Source organism: Gobio gobio (genome assembly GCF_949357685.1).
Source record: "Gobio gobio genome assembly, chromosome: 21".
NCBI classification, from domain to species: Eukaryota; Metazoa; Chordata; class Actinopteri; order Cypriniformes; family Gobionidae; genus Gobio; species Gobio gobio.
In genome coordinates, this window is record NC_137117.1 from 19,688,253 (window position 1) to 19,709,438 (window position 21,186).

Here is a 21,186-nt window from a genome sequence, read left to right on the forward strand (position 1 = left end):
TGACACTTTGCATTGCACTTGGTGATGTAAGGCTTGGATGCAGCTGCTCGGCCATGGAAACCCATTCCATGAAGCTCTCCACGCACTGTTCTTGAGCTAATCTGAAGACGAAGTTTGGAGGTCTATAGCTATTGACTCTGCAGAAAGTTGGCGACTTCTGCGCACTGTGCGCCTCATCATGCGCTTACCAAATCCCAAATTTACACAGCTTTTCATGTTTTTGACATGATAATCCCCCAACGACGGATTAATGATAACAAGGATAGCCAAATCCCTTACTAAATATAGTGTACATATATATATATATATATATATATATATATATATATATATATATATATATATATATATATATATATATATATATATATATATATACCGACATAACTTTATGACCATTATATAACCCTTCCTAATATTGTGTTGGTCCCCCTTTTGCTGCCAAAACAGCCCTGACACGTCGAGGCATGGACTCCACTAGACCCCTGAAGGTGTGCTGTGGTATCTGGCACCAAGATCCTAGCAGCAGATCCTTTAAGTCCTGTAAGTTGCAGGGTAAGGGCCTTCATGGATCGGACTTGTTTGTTCAGCACATCCCACAGATGTTCGATTGGATTGAGATCTGGGGAATTTGGAGGCCAAGTCAACACCTCAAACTCATTGTTGTGCTTCTCAAACCATTCCTGAATCATGTTTGCTTTGTGGCAGGGCGCATTATCTGCTGAAAGAGGCCACAGCCACCAGGGAATACCGTTTCCATGAAAGGGTGTACATGGTCTGCAACTCAGGTACGTGTCAAAGTAACATCCACATGGATGGTAGGACCCAAGGTTTCCCAGCAGAACATTGCCCAAAGCATCACACTGCCTCCACCGGCTTGCCTTCTTCCCATAGTGCATCCTGGTGCCATGTGTTCCCCAAAATAAGCGACGCACACGCACCCGGCCATCCACGTGATGTAAAAGAAAACGTGATTCATCAGCCGGGGCCCAGTTCTGCTTGATGCTCACGAGCCCACTGTTGGCACTTTCGGTGGTGGATAGGGGTCAGCATAGGCTGGTCTGCGGCCTTCTTGAGCAATTTGAGCTACAGAAGCTTGTCTGTTTGATTGGACCACACAGCCAGCCTTTGCTCCCCACGTGCATCAATGAGCCTTGGGGCAATGACCCTGTCGTCGGTTCACCACTGTTCCTTCCTTGGACCACTTTTGATAGATACTGACCACTGCAGATCAGGAACACCCCACAAGAGCTGCAGTTTTGGAGATGCTCTGACCCAGTCCTCTAGTCTTCACAATTTGACCTTTGTCAAACTTGCTCAAATCCAGAAAACCCCCCCAAAAAACAGACACTGCGCCACTGCACGTAGATTCAGGCTTTATTTGTTTAGCATTTTATTTAGTATTATAACATTGTTCCTGTTGGAAAAAATATGATAATGATACTAAATGTATATTTTAAACATAAAAATATTGTAACTAAAATATATATATATATAAAAAAAAAAATTACTTTTTTACTGTCTTATTTCAGTTATTAATGCCAATATAACTCATGACTTGCTTTTTTGTATGTCTTTCTGAGTCAAAATTCAGAGTTTTGCTCAATATTACCGACGCCTGAAGCCTGTCTGTCAATGTAATATCAGCCGTGCTCAACAAGTGACGACGGACTGCCAGGGGCGCGCGCACGTTGCCATGGAGAAGCGTCACTATGACACCAGTCCAGTAGCAGAAGGCGAGGCGTGGATTCAGAGATTTCACCAACTCCTTCAGTAAAGCACATATTCCTCTTCAAAAGACACAATCTCCGCCATAATCGACCTCAGATGACGCTTGATTAAAGGATAGACGACCAAACAACCGCATTCGCTCTCTTTTTACCGTATCGGATAACGTTTCGCTAATCGTTTGGCGTCGACTCTACAGTTGAGAGTGTTGTGTGTTGTCCTAGTTGCACGATATAATCCAGCTAGCTTATCATGTGGCTGGCTAGCCGTTAATCGAGCCATGTTATGAAGAAACTGACTGAAGAACAAGAAACTGGTAAGTAACGTTACTTTTAAGACAGTTGTTACGCGCGTTGTTGCTGTGTAACGTTACGGTCAGCGTTTGCTATTCTTTTTGTCACTCGGAAAACACTAAATAATACCAACAACCAACCATTTAGTAAATAAGAAACACAAGCAGCTTTTTCCTTGATACAATGATATATAACGTTACACGTGTTGAGATGCAGCCAGACATTGTTTGGTTTTGAATGAAGACATGTTGACCGACTTCATGTTGTTTATGGACACCTGTAGTTGGACTAACCTGAGTTCTGTAACGTTATTCATAAAGCTCTTTTGTTATGATATTTGGCAACAATACATATACTGTCTCCAACGTTGTAAGTTCATGACAATTGTATGCTATATATTTCTGAATTATAGCCTATATATTTTTAAATCACTTTAGGTAATTATTTACTCAAGTTTGAGTGATTTTATAAGAATGTCAACCAAACTGATTGACATATGTTGTTGACAAACTGGCCTGTCATGTGCAGGTGTGTGTAAAAAGAAAAACCTGGTAAAAACACTTTCTGCTTGTGTGCTATTGTATCAGCTTTATATTTGCATACGATTCCTTACCCAAAGTCAAAAGGTCTGTGGCAGAATATGACAAAATTGATTTCAATTACACATTAATTCTAAACTAATTTATTAGGGCTTTTTTTGGGCTAAGTAATAATTCACATTTCAAACAGGCCTGTAATTTGCTAGTAGCAAATATGGCTGATATGTATTTGTTGAAGGCCTTATAAAACTATATTTTTTATATATTAACTTTAAATATTTACAGATTCTGACACCTCTTAATGGATGCCATAGAAACATTTTACCAAAACAGAGGGAGGTGAAAGGTGAGGCAGTAATTGAATGTGTTTAGCATGCCATTAAGGAGTGAATTATATTATTGGCCACTTACAAAGGCCAGACTCAATCTCCATGGTGACCGAGACCAGAGAGGATATCAGGATTCTGCAGGTTCAGGGACAGAAAGAGGAGGACTTGTCAGAAGCCTTACAAAAGGGTCATAAATCTTGCTTATTTATATGACCATACGCAACAGATCTGCTGTAGTTAATTTTTGTCTTGTATCCAGCTCTATTAACGCTTTATTCTTAGTGACTCTTGGTGATTTCTGATTTGTACCCAAATTAAGAGCGTCATCAACACATCACAATTTATGCCATGATTTGGTGATGATTTTTGGTCTCGTAAGAACATATTCTTAACAAAGCCACACATCTAAATGCTTTAATGTTTGAGATTTGCTCATTCATGCTTATAATAATAATAGTTATGTACCTAATTTTATGGCTGAATACATCATATTTGTTAGTGTCTGGGCTCGCCTCGCTGGACTGTATCTCTGTATCAGAGTGCTAGTTGAGAATTAATAACACGGTACTGCCGTGAATGAGCATCTCAGACAGCTTGAGTGTTTGGTGTCTGGATTTATGTCACGATTTGCTCAAGGCTCACAGCTTGATTTGCAAACATACCGTGCCTTTTTTTGATTCGTGTGTTTGGAGGTATGTGTGCTGTTTATTAATTGTGATTGAAGCGCATAGTTCAGTCTCAGTCTGATGTTGTCTTGATCTTTTGTGAACTGTTTTGCAGGTGAAAACATGGACTTGCATGCAGAAAATCAGGAATCCGAGCACAGCCGATTGTCTCACCGTGGTGATGTGAAGATCGCGGAATCTCTTCTAGGTTCTGGGAAACAGGAGAAAAACCGGAAAGACAGTGAGAACTCGGCTGGGGATCATGTGCGAACCAGAACACAAGAGCCGGCTGGAGACCCTGACCGCGATCGGTGTTCGGATGGAGATCACAGCAGTGCCTCTTTCTACTCGGATGATTATGAAAACGCCTCACACTCGGATCGGTCTCTCTCGCCAGCCTCTCTATCTCCATACAGAAAAGGGAGATCTAGGAGAGTGTCCAGCAGCCCCTTACACCGAGCAGGTACACACACACACACACACACACACACACACACACACACACACACACACACACACACTCACACACACTTTTGAAATCCCATTGAAAATCTAGGAAGAAAAATCTAATTTAAACCCAGAAATAAAGCTTTTGGATTTTGAAAAAAACCCCAGAAACATTATGATGTAAAATGAAGAAGAAATATTTAAAGGGATAGTTCACCCTGAAATGAAAATAAAGTAATCTTTTACTCACTCTGCTGTTGTTCCAATGCCTCATGTCCTTCTATCTTTTTCGGATCTCAAAATGAGAAATTTTAAAACACATCCTGCACGCGCTCCTCCATTTAATGGCAGTGAATGGCAACCAGGCTAAAACTTTACAAAAATTATACAAAAGTATCACGCAATGATACAGTGAGACGTGTGCCATAAATGGAAAGTTTTCAGGACGACATTCTTTAAGGTTTTGCGAGAAAGAAACCGTATTATTCAGTCAAAATACTGATCTCGACTGTTACTCTGTGCACGTTCCTGTGAGTGCGTCCGAGCCGGCAGCAGCCGCTCACGCTTACTATAACTCGCACTGTTGTCATGGTTCCCAGGATAAGCACATACACGCACCATTGTGAGACATCATGTTCAAAAAAACAAACGTGAAGCTCTTCTTTTCTATAATGTAAATAATCACTTTCCATATATGGCGAGCGTCTCACTGTATCATTGCGTGATACTTTTGTATCCTTTTTGTAAAGTTTTAGCCTGGTCGCCATTCACTGCCATTAAATGGGGCACCGCGTGCAGGACATGTTTTAAAATTTCTCCATTTGAGATCCGAAAAAGATAGAAAGACATAAGCCATTGGAACAACAGCAGGCCAGGGTGAGTAAAAGATGACTTTATCTTCATTATTTGCATAAAATTATTTTCAAGTCACTGATCAAATAAGTAAATTTGTAGCATTGACCATGTGCATAATAATAATTAAATAATGTACTATAAAGTCACATGTTTCATTGAAGCACAAGATGCTCATTTAATTGTTCCCAAATCATGTTGGAGAACATGATCATCAGGTTTTGCACTTGTGGAGTGCATTTAACTCAACATTTAACTTTTTATGCAAAACCTTGTTTGCCTCTCCTTTGCACTCAATTTATTACAAGCCAGCAACCATAATGGAGCAAATTCATCAGCAATCCAGAAGGTCAAATCATTTGCCTACAGCCCTACACCTTCTGAAGCACATGGAATTAGTCTCCTCTTATCCACCAGTTACAGCTGTAACGTAATTAACATGATCAAGGCCATCAGCATCTACATCTTGTGGTGATTGTGCATGGCCAGTATTTTTTTTCTTCAGTCAATTTTCTTGAGACACTCTGATTGCTGTGAATCATCCTAATCTGAATGATGGGTGGCAATGTGATGTGCAGTCTTATAAATTAATGCTTTATCAATGAGTTTCACGAAACCTGTCAAGGACATGGCCAGGTCATATTTCAGTCTAAAAACAAAAAGTAATAAGAATTAATAATTCTATAGTTTTACTTTAATATGAAGCCTATTTTGAAGACTATGCTTTTTGCATTCTGACATTATTTTCATGACATTTTAATGCATTTCTTGACCAATTCTCATTACCATGATGATTTTGAAAAATAACATACACAAATAAAACAAAATAAAATGAGATATTATTTATAATATATTTTAAATGGTAAATATGTATACACCATAATTGTATTTGTATTAAAGTATGTTTTACTGTTAATAGAGTAAAAATACTGTATTACAGTAATGAGAATTATTGAGAATAATGATAATTACAAAAAATTCTTAAGTAAAATATCTAAATGTGCTTAATTGTCATAATTCAAAATATCCTATAATAGGTTTACATTTTTTATATTAAATGTAATTTCATGTTTCTTTTCCCCCCATTTTAATATTTGGAATATAATCTGGATATTAACCCTTAAACAGAAAAGCATCTTTTATGAAATAACTGTTATGTCCTGCAGTACCAATAATGACCAGCAGACTGCACAAGAGATATTTAGCATCAAGCATCATTTGAATAGAAAATTACTTAATTTGTTTTACCACAATCATTGTCAATATATTAATAGGAATGGTGGGTTGTACACAACTGTTCAAAAGTTTGGGGACAGTACGTTTTAAAAAAAAAGAAATTTTATTCAGGAAGGTTACATTAAAATGATCCAATAATAATGTAATAAACACTTTTACTTTGTTAAAATAAACGCTGTTCTTTTTAACTGTTTATTCATCGAAGAATCCTGAAAAAATGTATCATGCTTTCCACAAAAATATTAAGTAGCACAAACCGTTTTCAACATTGATAATAAGAAATTATTATTAAAATTTGTTTATCTTAAACAAGTATCCTTTTGGTACAGAGACTTCAGAACTCTGAAACCAGAATGAAAAATTATTTTTGCTCAAATCGTTTTTGCTCAGAATGTTGTTTCCAAACAAAGGGAAAAAAATAAATGTATATCGCTATCGGCTATAGACCAATTTACTGTTTGTAAACACACAGGATGCGCAGGATGATTTAATCAAATATTTAATCAAATTGAACTGCTTATTTGCTGAAATCATTCAACTGTTGTTATATGTATAGCCTTAAACCAATGTGTTTCATACATTATGACACATTCCAGACAGTCTTTTGCAACCGACATGTGCAGTTGAACCTGCAAATTGGTCTATCGGCCAAAATTAGTTGAAAAATATCGGCATATCGGATATCGTCAATATTCTTTAGGCTACATACTTATTTGTACTTATATTTGTTGTTCTTTTCAGGTGTACATAAAGGTGTGTCACGCCGTCTCCCACCCCATTCCCATCATCCTCAGCAGCGATCAGGAGGTATCCGATCCCAAAGTTTGAGTAAAGATGCTCCATCCAAAGAAGTGGACCCTGTCACCAAGCGCATGCTGTCTGCACGTCTGCTAAAGATCAACGAGTTGAAGAACGCATTGTCTGAGCTGAGGCTGCATGCTGATGAGCTGCAGCGTGAGAACCGTTTACTGCGACAGCTACAGCTGCGGCAAGAGAAAGCTCTGCATCGCTACGATGACACAGAGAGCGAGATCTCGCAGCTGCTGTCTCGTCACAACAATGAGACTCACGTGCTGCGCGAGAGGCTGCGACGCAGTCAGGAGAACCAGCGCACAGCTGAACGCAGCCTCAGGGAAACAGACGTCCAGCTCCAGCGCTGTCGCAGCCAGCTGCAGAAACTGCAGCAACTTGCAGATGACCAGAATCTTGGAGAGAGGGAGGAACTGACGCGAAAACTGACGTACGCTCAAGGCAAATTGCAAGAAAGTGAACGCAGAGTAAAGGTAAAAAAAATGACAAGCAAGCAACAGTAAAGGGCTCAACAATAAGGATAGCCAGCTGTCCCGGGGCGAACTGTCACTTGTTGGGCTAGCGCTATATCTTACATGTTTTGATCATGTAAATGCATTTCTATGCCTTGCAAACTTAAACATATGGTTGTGAATTCTACTTGTCAACTTTTTATCATCTCAGCTAGGTCAAATTATCTACTGGCTAACAATAAAATTAGATAAAAAATTACAAACCAAACAGTAATGTTTGACCATGTATGCAGTAAAAATTCAGTAAAAATATTTATGAATTTACTTGTATAATTGGCATAAATCTATTATTTGTTTTTTTCTTAACTTTTTTAAACAATTTTTATTTATATTTCTGTAATATGTTATATTATATAATTATTTTTATAGTCGTATAATAATAAAATAAATAATAATGAAGATAATTTTCAAATGTATACTTTAAAAAAGTAAACATAAAATTTGCAACTTTATGATTTTAAATTGATAAATGTTAATTATAACAATAATCAAGATTGAATGTTGCCCTAGTTTCACACTTATTTTCCTCAGTTTTTCCTCTTTCCATCCTTATATTGTTGGATATATGTTGGATACACAGTCTGTGTGTGTGTAATGTGTCATCAGGAATTGGAGAAGAACATGGAGCTGAGTAGCGGGAGCTTTCAAAGGCAGCTAGCTAATGAGAGGAGGAGATCTCATGATGCACAACAGGAAGTTAAAGCACTACAGGAGGAAGTGGAGAGACTTTGCACTAAACTAAAGGTACCAAATACTGTACTTGGAACACCCACAAGCCGTATGCAGTGTTAGATGTATATTAATTTAATCACAAACCCATCAAACCATGTTCATATTTGCATCTAATTTTAGGAGAAAGAAAAGGAGCTGGATACTCGGAACATCTACGCTAACAGAAGGCTTAAAGCTTCTTCCAGAAAAGAAGTAGAGAATGGCAGCAATCGGAAAGGTAGATCAGCGTTTGTTCATAGGCTCATCTAAGTCTAATAGCACAACTGTATTATTCACCTTCCTCCCAGGACACTAACTACTACTAGCAGACAAGTAATGACTCCATAACAAACATATTCCTATGGTGATTACTGTATATTCCCATGTGCTTCAGCTTTGTTTTACAGTGGTTCTATGGATGAGATATAAGAGTATTTGAAGAGATGTTGAAAGGACTGAAGGGAACAGTATTATTTATAATGAATGTGTGTTTGTGCCAGTAATCTATGTATTGTGTATCATGTTTGTGTTTGTATATATGTTGAAGGCTCCAATACAACCAGCACTAAAGCAGTACAGACAGAGGATAGAACGTCCTCATTGGACTTCCCTTCGCCACCTCCAGCTCTTACCAACGGACTCCCTCCTGACGACCAGGCCGATGACTACCTCTCTCTGAAGGCACGTACAGCCAGCTTAATAAAGGAGTGACATGTCTTTTTGTATTTGTAGGAAGCAACTCACAAATATAACCCCATTGAGATTTTGATATTAAATGGATAATAATAGTGATAGTGCATACATCACACCCAGATGTTGGGTAAAATAATACATTTGCAATTATTATTACTAATGAACTATTTTTTTTATTATTTAATTATTTCTAAATGAAACAAACAAATATCATATAAATAATAATAATTAAATTTAATGTTTATTATTGACACATCTGCCTTTGTCTGCCATTTTGGATTTTTTAAAATTAAAATAATGAAAAATAATTAATTAAATAAAATATTCTTAAATTTGATACTCTGTTATGTTAGCAGTTATTCTTTTGTTGATGTTTGATTTAGCTCATGCTTAATTTACACTTTCCCTGTCTTTCTTTCTCATTCAGGTTAGCTTTCATACCCGTGAATTTCCATGTTAATTAATCTCTGAGTAATTTTTAATTGTTGACTTTCAGGTTCAAAAGCCTGCTGTGAACCACAGAGTAAAAAAGGTTGGCATTGAAAGTCTGTCCTTCTGTATACTAAGGGTGCTCCGATCAGTATTTTTGGGGCCGATTACGATCACTGGAAGCAGAATTGGGCGATACCGAAACTGATACCGATCACCGAAATAAATAATAGGCCCACTATTTTTAACAACATAAAAAAATTAAAAGATGAAAAAGTATTATGAATCGTCAACTCATTATTCATTGGCAAGCAACAGGTGCAACATACAGTATTGAGTATTCCATTCCCAAAGCGATGATACACGCTTTTTGAGCAATGTTGCAAGGCAATTTTGCCGAGCAATGTTGCTTGGGCACTTTCCCGCTGAGAATGGCCAACAAATTTCTGGATACTTTAGATCAGTCGTGGGCCATGTGTCTCACCTGGTTGCCCGTTGGCAGCAACATTGCCCAGCAACATCACTCAAAAAGTAGCCCTGTGTATCATCACCATTAGAGGTGATTAGCTTAACAAATAACATTCCGGTGAAATAACAAATAAAAATAAAACAACAGAACAGTCTTTATCAACGGAAAGTAATCAAACGTAAAACAATATTGCATAGTCTTCACTGTATAGATTAAATCTAGATTATATATAATAAGAAATATATATTTTTTGTCTTTTGTTGTTTGATTAACATTAATGAGACAGACAGCAGCTGTAATATTAGGCTGCTGTCACTTTTAAGGCCAAATATTCAGATCCAATATACTGTTAAACTTGCAACTTATTTCCCAACTGTTTATGTTCACATAAACAACGGTGTTTAAGCAAATACTCACCAAGCCAGGCAAGTTTTTTCACGGCCTAATGCAGTTTTAATAACTCTTTTTATTATCGAGCACATCCTGCAGTTTAGCAACAATAGACTGTATTTTACAACTATCACTGATCTAGCTGATTTGGACGTTAATTTTGAGCTTTTAGCGAGGAACGAAAGTGCACCGCTGTGAAGGATAGAAATGCTTTCAAATCACACAGCCCTAGCTTCTTGCTGTCATTGCTGTAGGATTGCTGTCATTGCAATGTCTCTGCAAAGACACCTGGTAGAACTGCCAGGCATGTAAAAGAAGAAATTTGTCAGAATGTAGTGAAGAAATTTTAGCTGTGCATAGAGAAATTGACTCACAAGTTTTGGGTCATCTGATCGGCTCTTCTGATCTGCTTTTTTAGAGACGACTGATCACTATTACAACTACAGTGCATCCGGAAAGTATTCACAGTGCTTCACTTTTTCCACATTTTGCTATGCTGTTATGCTTATTTTTTTCACGATTCTACAAACAATACTCCATAATTTCCACTGATCATCCTTGAGATGTTTCTACAACTTGATTGGAGTCCACCTGTGGTAAATTTAGTTGATTGGATATGATTTGGAAAGGCACACACCTGTCTATAAGGTCCCACAGTTAAAAGTGCATGTCAGAGCACAAACCAAGCCATGAAGTCCAGGGAATTGTCTGTAGACATGATTGTATCGAGGCACAGATCTGGGGAAGGGTACAGAAACATTTCTGCAGTATTGAAGGTGCCAATGAGCACAGTGGCCTCCATCATCCGTAAATGGAAGAAGTTTGGAACCACCAGGACTCTTCCTAGAGCTGGCCGCCCGGCCAAACTGAGCGATCGGGGGAGAAGGGCCTTAGTCAGGGAGGTGACAAAGAACCCAATGTTCACTCTGACAGAGCTCCAGCATTTCTCTGTGGAGAGAGGAGAACCTTCCAGAAGAACAACCATCTCTGCAGCACTCCACCAATCAGGCCTGTATGGTAGAGTCAGACGGAAGCCACTTTTCAGTAAAAGGCACATGACAAGCCTGCCTGGAGTTTGCCAAAAGGCACCAGAAGAACTCTCAGACCATGAGAAACAAAATTCTCTGGTCTGATGAAACAAAGATTGAACTCTTTGGCCTGAATGGCAAGCGTCATGTCTGGAGGAAACCAGGCACCGCTCATCACCTGGCCAATACCATCCCTACAGTGAAGCCTGGTGGTGGCAGCATCATGCTGTGGGGATGTTTTTCAGCGGCAGGAACTGGCAGACTAGTCAGGATTGAGGGAAAGATGAATTCAGCAATGTACAGAGACATCCTTGATGAAAACCTGCTCCAGAGTGCTCTGGACTTCAGACTGGAAAAAAGTGAAGCGCTGTGAATACTTTCCAGATCCACTGTATATAAAGCTATTATCGGCTGATAACCATCGGTGCACAATCGGAGCAGCCTTACTGTATACCAGCATGCAGAACACAATAGAATAGTAGTTCATATGCTCCCAAAGCAAATATTCACATCTTTAATTCGGTATTGCATTGCTGCATGAAGTTCTGACCTCTTAACCTCTGCCAAATAGTCTAAATAAACAGAAGAACACTAGTAACCTGGCTGATTATTTTTTACAGCTTGAGTGTTCATGATTCTTAAAGGTCCCATGGCATGGCATTTTTCTATTATTTTATAATGTTTCCTGAGGTGTACTTATTTTGTTAGTATGATTTTTACATCATAATTTAGAAATAAAAGGCATTTTTTCTATACTGCTGTTTGCCCTGTGGCTGAATGCCCTGTTTCAAGAGGCGTGTCTGCTGTGAGACTTCAGTAAAAACGCCCACTGTTGTGATTGGCTGACATCTTTGCATTTGAAATGAGTATCAGATCTTGTAGCGGAGGGGGCGTGGTTTAACGAGGTCTACGAGGCACGAGCTGCTGCCAGAGAGACAGATGAACCTGAGTTCACTTCACATCAGTTCTCAGCATGTCTCAGTTCAGTGAACTGTAGTTACTAGAATATACTTCAGGTTATTAGTTTATTTCTAGTCGGAGGGGCTGTAACTCATGTCAGAAAGTTAGTAACTTTAGTAAATTATGGATCAGCGCTGACTAGAGACGCGAACCATTTAGAGCGATTCAGTCCGATTTGGTGAACTGATTCGGTTCACTAAAAAGAACAGATTCAAAAGAATGATTCGTTCGCGAACCGGACATCACGGAGACGGAGCGATTGCTAACAAAGTTATTTATAGTAACTACTGAGTTGTGAGAGCGCTGTCTGTCAGCGCGAGTTTATTGTGTTTGTATCTGATTGTTCTGAATAAACACGAGTCCCAGTCACGCCGAGTCCGTCTTCATCATTATTCTACCAACTTTGTAACACATGCAATGTACCATTACAGCTGTCGAGATGAACGAGTTAGTAAGTGTTGATTATAGCATTATTTTTAGATATGCTCCAATCATATGAAAGGCGTCAGTGACGCGCATTGAGTACACAGCGCAAACAAAGACACAACAGTAGTAATCGAATGTAATCCAGTTTATTGTGGGGATAGGCTGGCTAGCCTAGCCAGAGACCCTCACGCTTACCCCCTTCTGCTTAATCTCACGCCGCGTTTGGTGCCTCCGCTGTGGGCCAGATGCAGTACTGGGGATGTTGGGGATGTTGGGGATGTTGGGGATGTTGGGGATGTTGAAGGCCGACCGGTCAGTGCAGCCCGAGCCTCCGCATGCGTTAGTTTTATCTCTAAAGAGATGTGAGTCTGCCGATGTTGAGCAGAAACTCATGACTGTATGCACATTGTAGAACAGATAGACGCGACGAAGACGTACAAAAACACTGACTCACAAGATAGAAAACACGAAAACACCATTCTGTCGGGAGAGAGAGAAGCCGCAGTGTGTGCACGAATAATAAATAATTAGCTACACATAAGAAATCACTGATCACAGATAAGAAGGAACTAGGCTTGCTACGATAGTCGGTGTTGCCGGTGTTACCGGTGTCCAGACTCAACACCAGTTACATCACTTGCCCACCGTGGCACCGCCCACCGTCTTTTTGAATTTTTTTTTATAGTAATAAAATAATTTAGTTCAGTTAGAGAACAGACAATACAAATAAAAACTGAACGTATCTGCTTAATAAAGCAGGATCCGACCGTGAGTCTCGGAGGCGGCAGGAGTCATTCATCAGATTTAAGAGTGAGGAGCTGACGGAGATGATCGCGGAAGATTTGGTTTCAAAGCGAAACGTAAAAGCGCCTATTTAAGGGAGTTTGTCATTTGTTTTGTTGTTGTGTTTTTCATTAAAAATAATAGGCTAATGAACCCACAATTGAAGCAACCCGCAGCCGAATTGGCGCTAATTAAAAACCGAAAGTAAAATGTGCACGGCCGCACAGAGCGCGCATTGTTTACTTTCGCCTAGCTCCGCAGTGCGAGCCTCCGCGCTACGCTGACTGCGCGCATTTATTTTTGCCGCGCGCACCCTCGCGCTCGTGCGGGCGCGTCGAGTATAAACGAGGCTTTACGGGCGAACTAACAGGTGCATTCATGGCGTGCATCTCAATCATAGACTGATCAATGCTTGATCAGTGCCCTGACTACTGATTCTGAAGTAGGGAAATGATTGAGACGCGCCCATGGCCTCACAGAGCACGCATTTACAGACAAGCTGTCATTCACGGTGTTTTCAGTTCAGAACGGTCGTGTGCATGTTACTTTCGGTTAGATAGAATTAGTGATTTAAAAGCCTCCGCCGGTGACACCGGTATTACCGGTGTTGTCACACATCAATTAACCGGTGGGAAAATTTCCTCACCGTACCATCCCTAGAAGGAACTGAAAAAAGACTTCATTTGTACATCCAAACACTGAGAAACTGCCAGCATTCACTCGTTCACAAGCCATGATCTCTCGAGCGTTTGCATGGGCGTGCCAGATTCTCTGAGTGGAGGAAAGGGAGGTAACCGTTCCTGTGTGGACGTCATAACAGGAGACTTCAGGATTGGCTAGTCTGGCCTGTCATTTTCTCAAAGGCAGAGAAAGACAGCCAGAACTCGGTTTTACACCGATCAACATTTCTATCCACTTGGGGACAATATTCAGGCTAGGGGAACTCATATTAATGTTGAAAAACCTCATAAAATGAAAATTTCATGCCATGGGACCTTTAAAGATCATTTTGAATTAAGAATGATCCCAGGTCAGGTTTTAAGAGTTGCTATTGTCTATGGTAAAGATGTTTTATACAAGTTTGAAGGTTTATTTAATTAAAAAAATTTAAATTCGGTCATCATTTACTCACACTCATGTCATTTAAAACGCATTCTTTCTTTTGTGGAACTTCTCCCATAGTGTGAAATTCAATGGTGATCAGGAGCAGTCGAGCTCTAAAAATGAAATAAATAACACCATACAGCATCAAAAAAGTGGATCAAATTCTCCACAATAGCTGCTGTTAATGTATATTCAAATATTTTGTGTCTGGTTTGACGTCAGTGATGCCAAATGTTATTGGTTCTTGTGTCTTTTAACTGATTGAGAAAATCAACATCATGAGGGTGAAAAAATACTGACAATTTTTATTTTATGGGAAATATCACTTTAAGCGCATAGTTCATAACATTTCAGTGAGCAAGCCATACAGAAATTATGAACTTTGATTTTTACTCTCTTTGTTTGTCATCCATTTTCTTTTTCTACAATACATCAGCATGATCAACACGGCAGAGAGCAGAGACTGAGAGAAGCAAAGGAATGGAAGATCCAACAGTTTTGGAAGGAAAGGGAGAACGAAAGAGTCACGGAATCTGTGATGGAACAGACAAGGGAGAAGGAGAGAGAAAACAAGAGACTGCATGACAGAGAAAGAGAAACAGAGCTGCTGAAAGTCAAGGAGAGGCAAAGTCTAGATCAACAGCCCAGCTCAAATGAGAAGAACAGAGGTAGGAATTTAACCGGTCATAGATGCCATTTTGTTGTCTCAGTTAAAGGGTTAGTTCACCCAAAAATGAAAATTAGCCCATGATTTACTCACCCTCAAGTCATTTTAGGTGTACATGACCTAAATATAACAGAGTTATATTAAAAAAGCCCTGGCTCTTCCAAGCTTTATAATGTCAGTGAATCGTTTTTAAAGTCCATAAAAGTGCATATATCCATCATACAACTGCTCCACACGGCTCCGGTTAATAAAGGCCTTCTGAAGTGAAGCGATGCGTTTGTGTAACAAAAATATCCATGTTTAAAACTTTATAAAGTAAAATATCTAGCTTCCACCAGATCGCCTTCCATATTCAATTTACGGAAAAAGTGTAGTGCCTCTTGCACTTCAAAATGCTTATGTCTGACGACATTGCACACCAGTTACGTTTTTTTCTGATCTGGCGGAGGCTAGATATTTTATTTTATAAAGTTATAAATATGGATATTTTTACTTACACAAACGCATCGCTTCGCTTCAGAACGCCTTTATTAATCCCCCGGAGCCGTTTGGAGCAGTTATATGATGGATAGATGCTCTTTTATGGACTTTTTTTAATTTAACTCTGATTTTATTTGTCTGAAAGAAGAATGTCGTATACACCTAGGATGACTTGAGGGTGAGTAAATCATGGGCTAATTTTCATTTTTGGGTGAACTAACCCTTCAAGGACATACAGACATACAAAAGTTAAATTCTATTACTAGCATAACAGTGATAACCCCATGATTAAATTAAGTACTGATACTATAGCTAAAACCAGAAGCTTCCAATCATGTACAGATGTATAGGATAGATATCTATCAAATCTTTTAAAGGGTTTGTTCATCCAAAAAATGAAAATTCTGTCATCAATTACTCACACTCATGTCGCTCCAAACCCGTAAGACTTTCATTCATCTTCAGAACACAAATTAAGATATTTTTGATGAAATCCAAGCGCTTTCTGACCCCACATAGACTGCAACGTTATTACCAATTTCACGGCCCAGAAAGGTAGTAAAGACAAATAGTATTAAAGACAAATGTTAAAATACATTGCATCACTTCCGGGTTTTACACCAGAACGCCGGCTCACCATTGACCGACGATGTTCATGTGAGCACAACGACACATACGTGTGATGCTGACACAGGTGCTGGCCAATGGTGAGCCGGCTTTCTGACGTAGAACCCAGAAGCGCTGCACTGTTTACAATGTCGACAGCATAGGAGACTGGCAGAGAAGATCAATTATTGAATAAAGTTTTTTTACACACAAAAAGTATTCTTGTTGCTTCATAACATTTAAGGTTGACCCACTGGAGTCACATGGACTATTTTAACAATGTCTTTACTACCTTTCTGGGCCTTGAAAGTGGTAATAATGTTGCAGTAAGCTCTCAGATTTCATCAAAAATATCTTAATTTGTGTTCCAAAGATGAACGAAGGTCTTACAGGTTTGGAACGACATGAGGGTGAGCAATTAATGACAGAATTTTCATTTTTGGGTGAACTAACCCTTTAAGTACACTACACTTCAAAAGTTTGGAAGGGTTTTGAAAGAAGTCTGTAATGCTCAACAAGGCTGTGTTTATGTGATCAAAAATACTGTAAAAATAGTAATAGTTTCCCTATAGGTCTATTTCCTTACTGCATTTTGTCATATAATATCTATTTTAGTATATTTTAACATGTAATGTATTCTTGTGATGGCATGATTTAGTGGTCAAGAAACATTTCTTAATTTTTGATCAATGTTAAAAACAGCTAAAGAGTGCTGATTTATTATTTATTATTATTAATTATTGTGGAAAACATGATACATTTTCAGGGTTCTTTGATGAGTAGAAAGCTCAAAAGAACAGCAATTTAATGCATCTTTGCTGAATAAAAATATTAATTTCTTTCATAAAAGAACTCTTACTGACTCCAAACTTTTTGAACTGTTGTGTAATTGTTGAAATGCGTGTTTGCAACTGCAGCGATTAATCTTTCATTAATCTTCTCATTTTTCTTATTAAATAGGCCTGGACAGAGAGAAAGAAGATTGGAGGAATGGCCTGTCTATATCTCAAAAGGAGGAAGAGAGTAGGAAGCAGCGTGAACTGGAAGAGTTACAACATAAAGCGAGAAATCTGGAGATCCAGGCCAATCAAGAGTGTACGGAAGAGGAACGCCAGCGCAAAGAGCAGCTATTGCTTAAGATGCAGGAGATCGACATGCAGACTCAGGGGCAGGACTCAGACTTCTTCTCTGATGACACAGGAAGTGTCCGCTCTCCTCCACGGCTGTCCGAGAAACGTAACCACAACGGTATTTTAAAATTTACTGAGCCAGAAGAGAACACAAACACATTTGGGAGTGGGAGAAGAGGAGGTGGTCACAGAGCACAAGCACCTAGTGAGGATCTTGATCTTGCTTTTGGCAGCTACGCCCCTTCTTTCGGTAAATCTGCCCCCCGTACAGGGTTGGGCACACGAAACACAAATCATTCACCTCGAGAACCGGATGAAGGGCTGGATCTGAGTGGCCTGGTCAAAGAGAGGAAGTCCAACCTCATGCAGCAGCTTTTTGGGGCCACTGCCACTCCAGCTTCAGCTTCTTCTGATCCATCCAGCAAGATGGAGATTCTAGACTCCCCTCTTACAACCCAGTTCCCATCCGGACCAGTGGGTGGACGGAGGAGGGACTCAGACACACCAAATGGACTGAACATCAGTTCTCTTCCCAACAATAGAAGCACTCTACAGGTCTCTGAGAGCCGACCCTCGGTCAGGGCCATTACATCATTTGATGATGACATAGAGGAAGTCACACTCTGAATAGGGCACCTTTATAGTCAATATGAAGGAATCTGTTTCTTGAAAGCAGAAGGAGAGAATCCAAAACACATCTGATTTTTGTTTTTTTGCTCCCTTATGAAGTAATCTGATTAAACAGATTACTTAGTTTGCTAACCTGCTTCTTTTTTAACACTTCCGGCAAAATCATAGAGAAAGACTTTCTCAATTACGCTATTTTCATGGTTGGGTATACAAAGGGACCAAAATGAACACTCGCTATGCACCAAATGTGGAAGAAAAAAAACCTCGCCTGTTGGGCGGAAACTCTTTTTAGGACAGATGGTTAAAGTCAAACTGTTAGAATTATGTAATCAGGCGAGTGATTCAAATCAAGAACATACGACCTGTCTAGTAGGGAATACATCCATTGTGACTTGCACATCTTCTAAACAACTTAATCAAAGACGCCAAAAGGTTTTTAGGCATTTAGGATTTTACTTATCAACTTATGTGGAATTTATCTCATTTTAAGCCATCAAAAAAAATCATGATCAGCAAGGTCACAATGTGACAAAATATTTCAGGTATTTTGTTTAATAAATATAACACAATGCACCATTTGTTACATATGGGTGACTAGGTCATTTTGGATTCTACCTCTGTGTGTTGTTATTATTGCTGAGAAACTCCCATGCATACCACATGGAAAGTAGCTATAGTTAATGTTGTATTCAGATTTTCTTACTAATTTATAAGGCCGTGATAAGTAGCGATAGAGGGTGGTGTGCATTAGCCGATAGTCTTGTGTGAGTGTCAGTTTATGTGTTTGTCTGAAAGGAAAAGGCTCTGCACTTTCAGTACTGATATGACAGAGCTTTGCCATCTCAGAGAGCCACGCTGCGGCATGGCTGACTCAGGTCTGGGCTGCGTCTTCTCTAACCAGTCCTCCCACACAGCACTTTTTAGTCTCTTCCCCTTCACCTTACTTTAGGTAAATGTTAATGTCTATTATCTGGCAAAGGAGAGAGTCTGGTTTATAAAATATAGTCACTTTATAGATTAAACTATTAGCCAAATACTCCAATTATCTCTATATGGGGCACCCCAGAATTATGGACAATTAAAAATATCAGAATTTCATTGCATTAGATAACAAAATGTCCAGCCAAGTGGCATTTTCTCAGATCTAACTAACTGGTCCCAATGTGAACAATAGATTATATCTGTTGCATTATCATTTTACATTTATTTTTCTTAAATTGTACTTGTGCTACCAGATAAATGTAATTTGATTTGAATTTGATATGTTGTTATTTAACGCAGTGTTACTTATATTTCTATGTGGTATAAGTGGTATCACTGTATATGTTTTTGTTATTGTGTGCACAGTATGATCCTTGTTACTTTAACCATTTAGTAACCAGAAAACTCTGACATGATTTGAATTCCACTTAAATTTGCAGCTAATACAGTGTCTTTATTTGCCTGCTTACACAGAATGAGATGTTTTATTTTTTTTATATATGAATATGTAGGTAATGTATACTTCGCCATTTTGTATGTACCGTAAAGCCCAGGCTCATCAATGTAAAACTACTCATGAGTACTTATCTGTGCGATTTTGTGGTTGTGTTAAGCAAATTATGTTTTACTAGCTCTATACAAATTGTAGTGATTTGGTCTTTATTTATAAAAGCATTTCAGGGTTCATTTAAATCTGAGTTACTGATCTGTTGTGAAATACTAAAAACAATTTGCTTGATATTGTTGCTTACTGTGACTTTTTAATGACTCATGAAGTGGACCATAAACCAAATCAAAATTTTAACTATGTTTTAATTACAAAAGATGTTTTCACTTCAGGGCCACGTTTACTTTTTTTTATATATAAAATCTGGCACCCACTTGAACACATCAATAAGATGAAAATGATCTAGTACTCGCCTTGCATTTAAAAATGTAGGTGGGTTTTGGTGTCCCATAATTCTCACTGCTTTCTACGCTTCTATGGTTGATATTGCAATCTTTTCCAAAGCACTGCAAAATCTTACTGTAGCACTAAAATGGTTCATTGTGAAAAATTCTATTATTTTATGATATTACAATGGCTTGAGGTGGATTTTGTGGCTTTATTCTGTTTCATTTGTCTGTCTCTGTTATCAGACTTTGTATTGTACAGTTGAATTTTAAATATAAATAATCAATGATCATTCAAATACAGTTTTGATGGTTTAAGTGTCTTTGTTACATCTTTCCACATGCTTTTGAAAGTGCAAAGTCAGAAACATCATACACACTGGAATATGCAAGACCATTAGTCAGCAGCACATGACGTTGTGTATGGAGTGATCTCCAGAATCAGTGTGGCCTAGAAATGTATGCTTGCTACATGAACACCTTCTATCATTATCATGATTGTCTTCTCTTGAGTGCAGCAAGCTTCCAGAGATACATGTGTGTTGTGAAGCATGGTTAACTATTGTGCACTTACTATAGAGCGTCATCCATTGTAAGGTCGTGGCAGAGATGTGGCCTTTGTGAGGTCATTGTGGAGGGATGCTATTGTGAGCTTGCGTGCAAATGTGTTTAACCTTGAAATCACATGGCTGTCACATGTGAGTCGGTTATATCAATAATGAATCTGTTATAGGTTTATAGCATGCATCTGATGAAACTTGTCAAGGCAATGGAAAAAGTCATTTCCCCCATAATGAAAACAATTTTAGTATCATGTTTTTTGTTTGTTTGTGGAAATTATATGTATTTACATTGGTAGTATTGGTAGTGCTAATAATTAATGTCATTTTTACAGCAGTTTAAGGTTATTTGTCTTTTGATTTTGGGGTGAAATGTGACCTGGACTTTTCTGAGGTATGTATAATGTACTTTAGGTTGTAAAGTTCCAGATTCGCATTTCTTATCCAGCCACACTGTAGTAGATGGTGTTAACTGAAGTAAGTAAAGGTTATTCTAATGGAGTAAATCTTCTGCCGTTCGCTACGTTTTTTATTTATTTTTTTAAAATGGCCGCCATTTCTCTTTTTCGTGTAGGCTATATACATGTCTTTTGAGGCGCGCGCATACGTTTCCCATACAGCCGAGCGTGTGGTGTCAAGCGGGGATTGGTTTGTCGTCACTTTATCCCCCCCTCACGCGGACCTTTAAACCCATCCAATACAAAGCGCTCTGATTTGCATACAGAGAGCGCGTAACCAATGAGGGTGACATGCTGAAGAGCTTTCCTCGATTTGAACCAATGTCTGAACGCGCCATATTAACATATTTGCCTCGCAGACCAATCGCTTTGAAGA

The 21,186-nt window shown here is 38.8% G+C and overlaps 1 protein-coding gene across 2 annotated transcripts; it reads left to right on the plus strand.

Moving 5' to 3' along the window:
* The first annotated feature begins 1,698 nt into the window (after positions 1–1,698).
* Positions 1,699–20,107, plus strand: lca5 (lebercilin LCA5). Of its 2 annotated transcripts, XM_079801952.1 has the most exons (9): positions 1,724–2,044; positions 3,670–4,017; positions 6,831–7,372; positions 8,018–8,155; positions 8,264–8,360; positions 8,670–8,803; positions 9,312–9,347; positions 14,841–15,072; positions 17,118–20,086. In XM_079801952.1, the coding sequence occupies exons 1-9, from the start codon at positions 2,014–2,016 to the stop codon at positions 17,912–17,914; spliced, it is 2,355 nt and encodes a 784-aa protein (XP_079658078.1). In that variant the 5' UTR covers positions 1,724–2,013; the 3' UTR covers positions 17,915–20,086. The 2 variants fall into 2 exon arrangements, with proteins under 2 accessions (XP_079658079.1, XP_079658078.1); XM_079801953.1 differs by lacking the exon at positions 9,312–9,347 and having other exon boundaries at positions 1,699–2,044; positions 17,118–20,107.
* Positions 20,108–21,186: the final 1,079 nt, after the last annotated feature.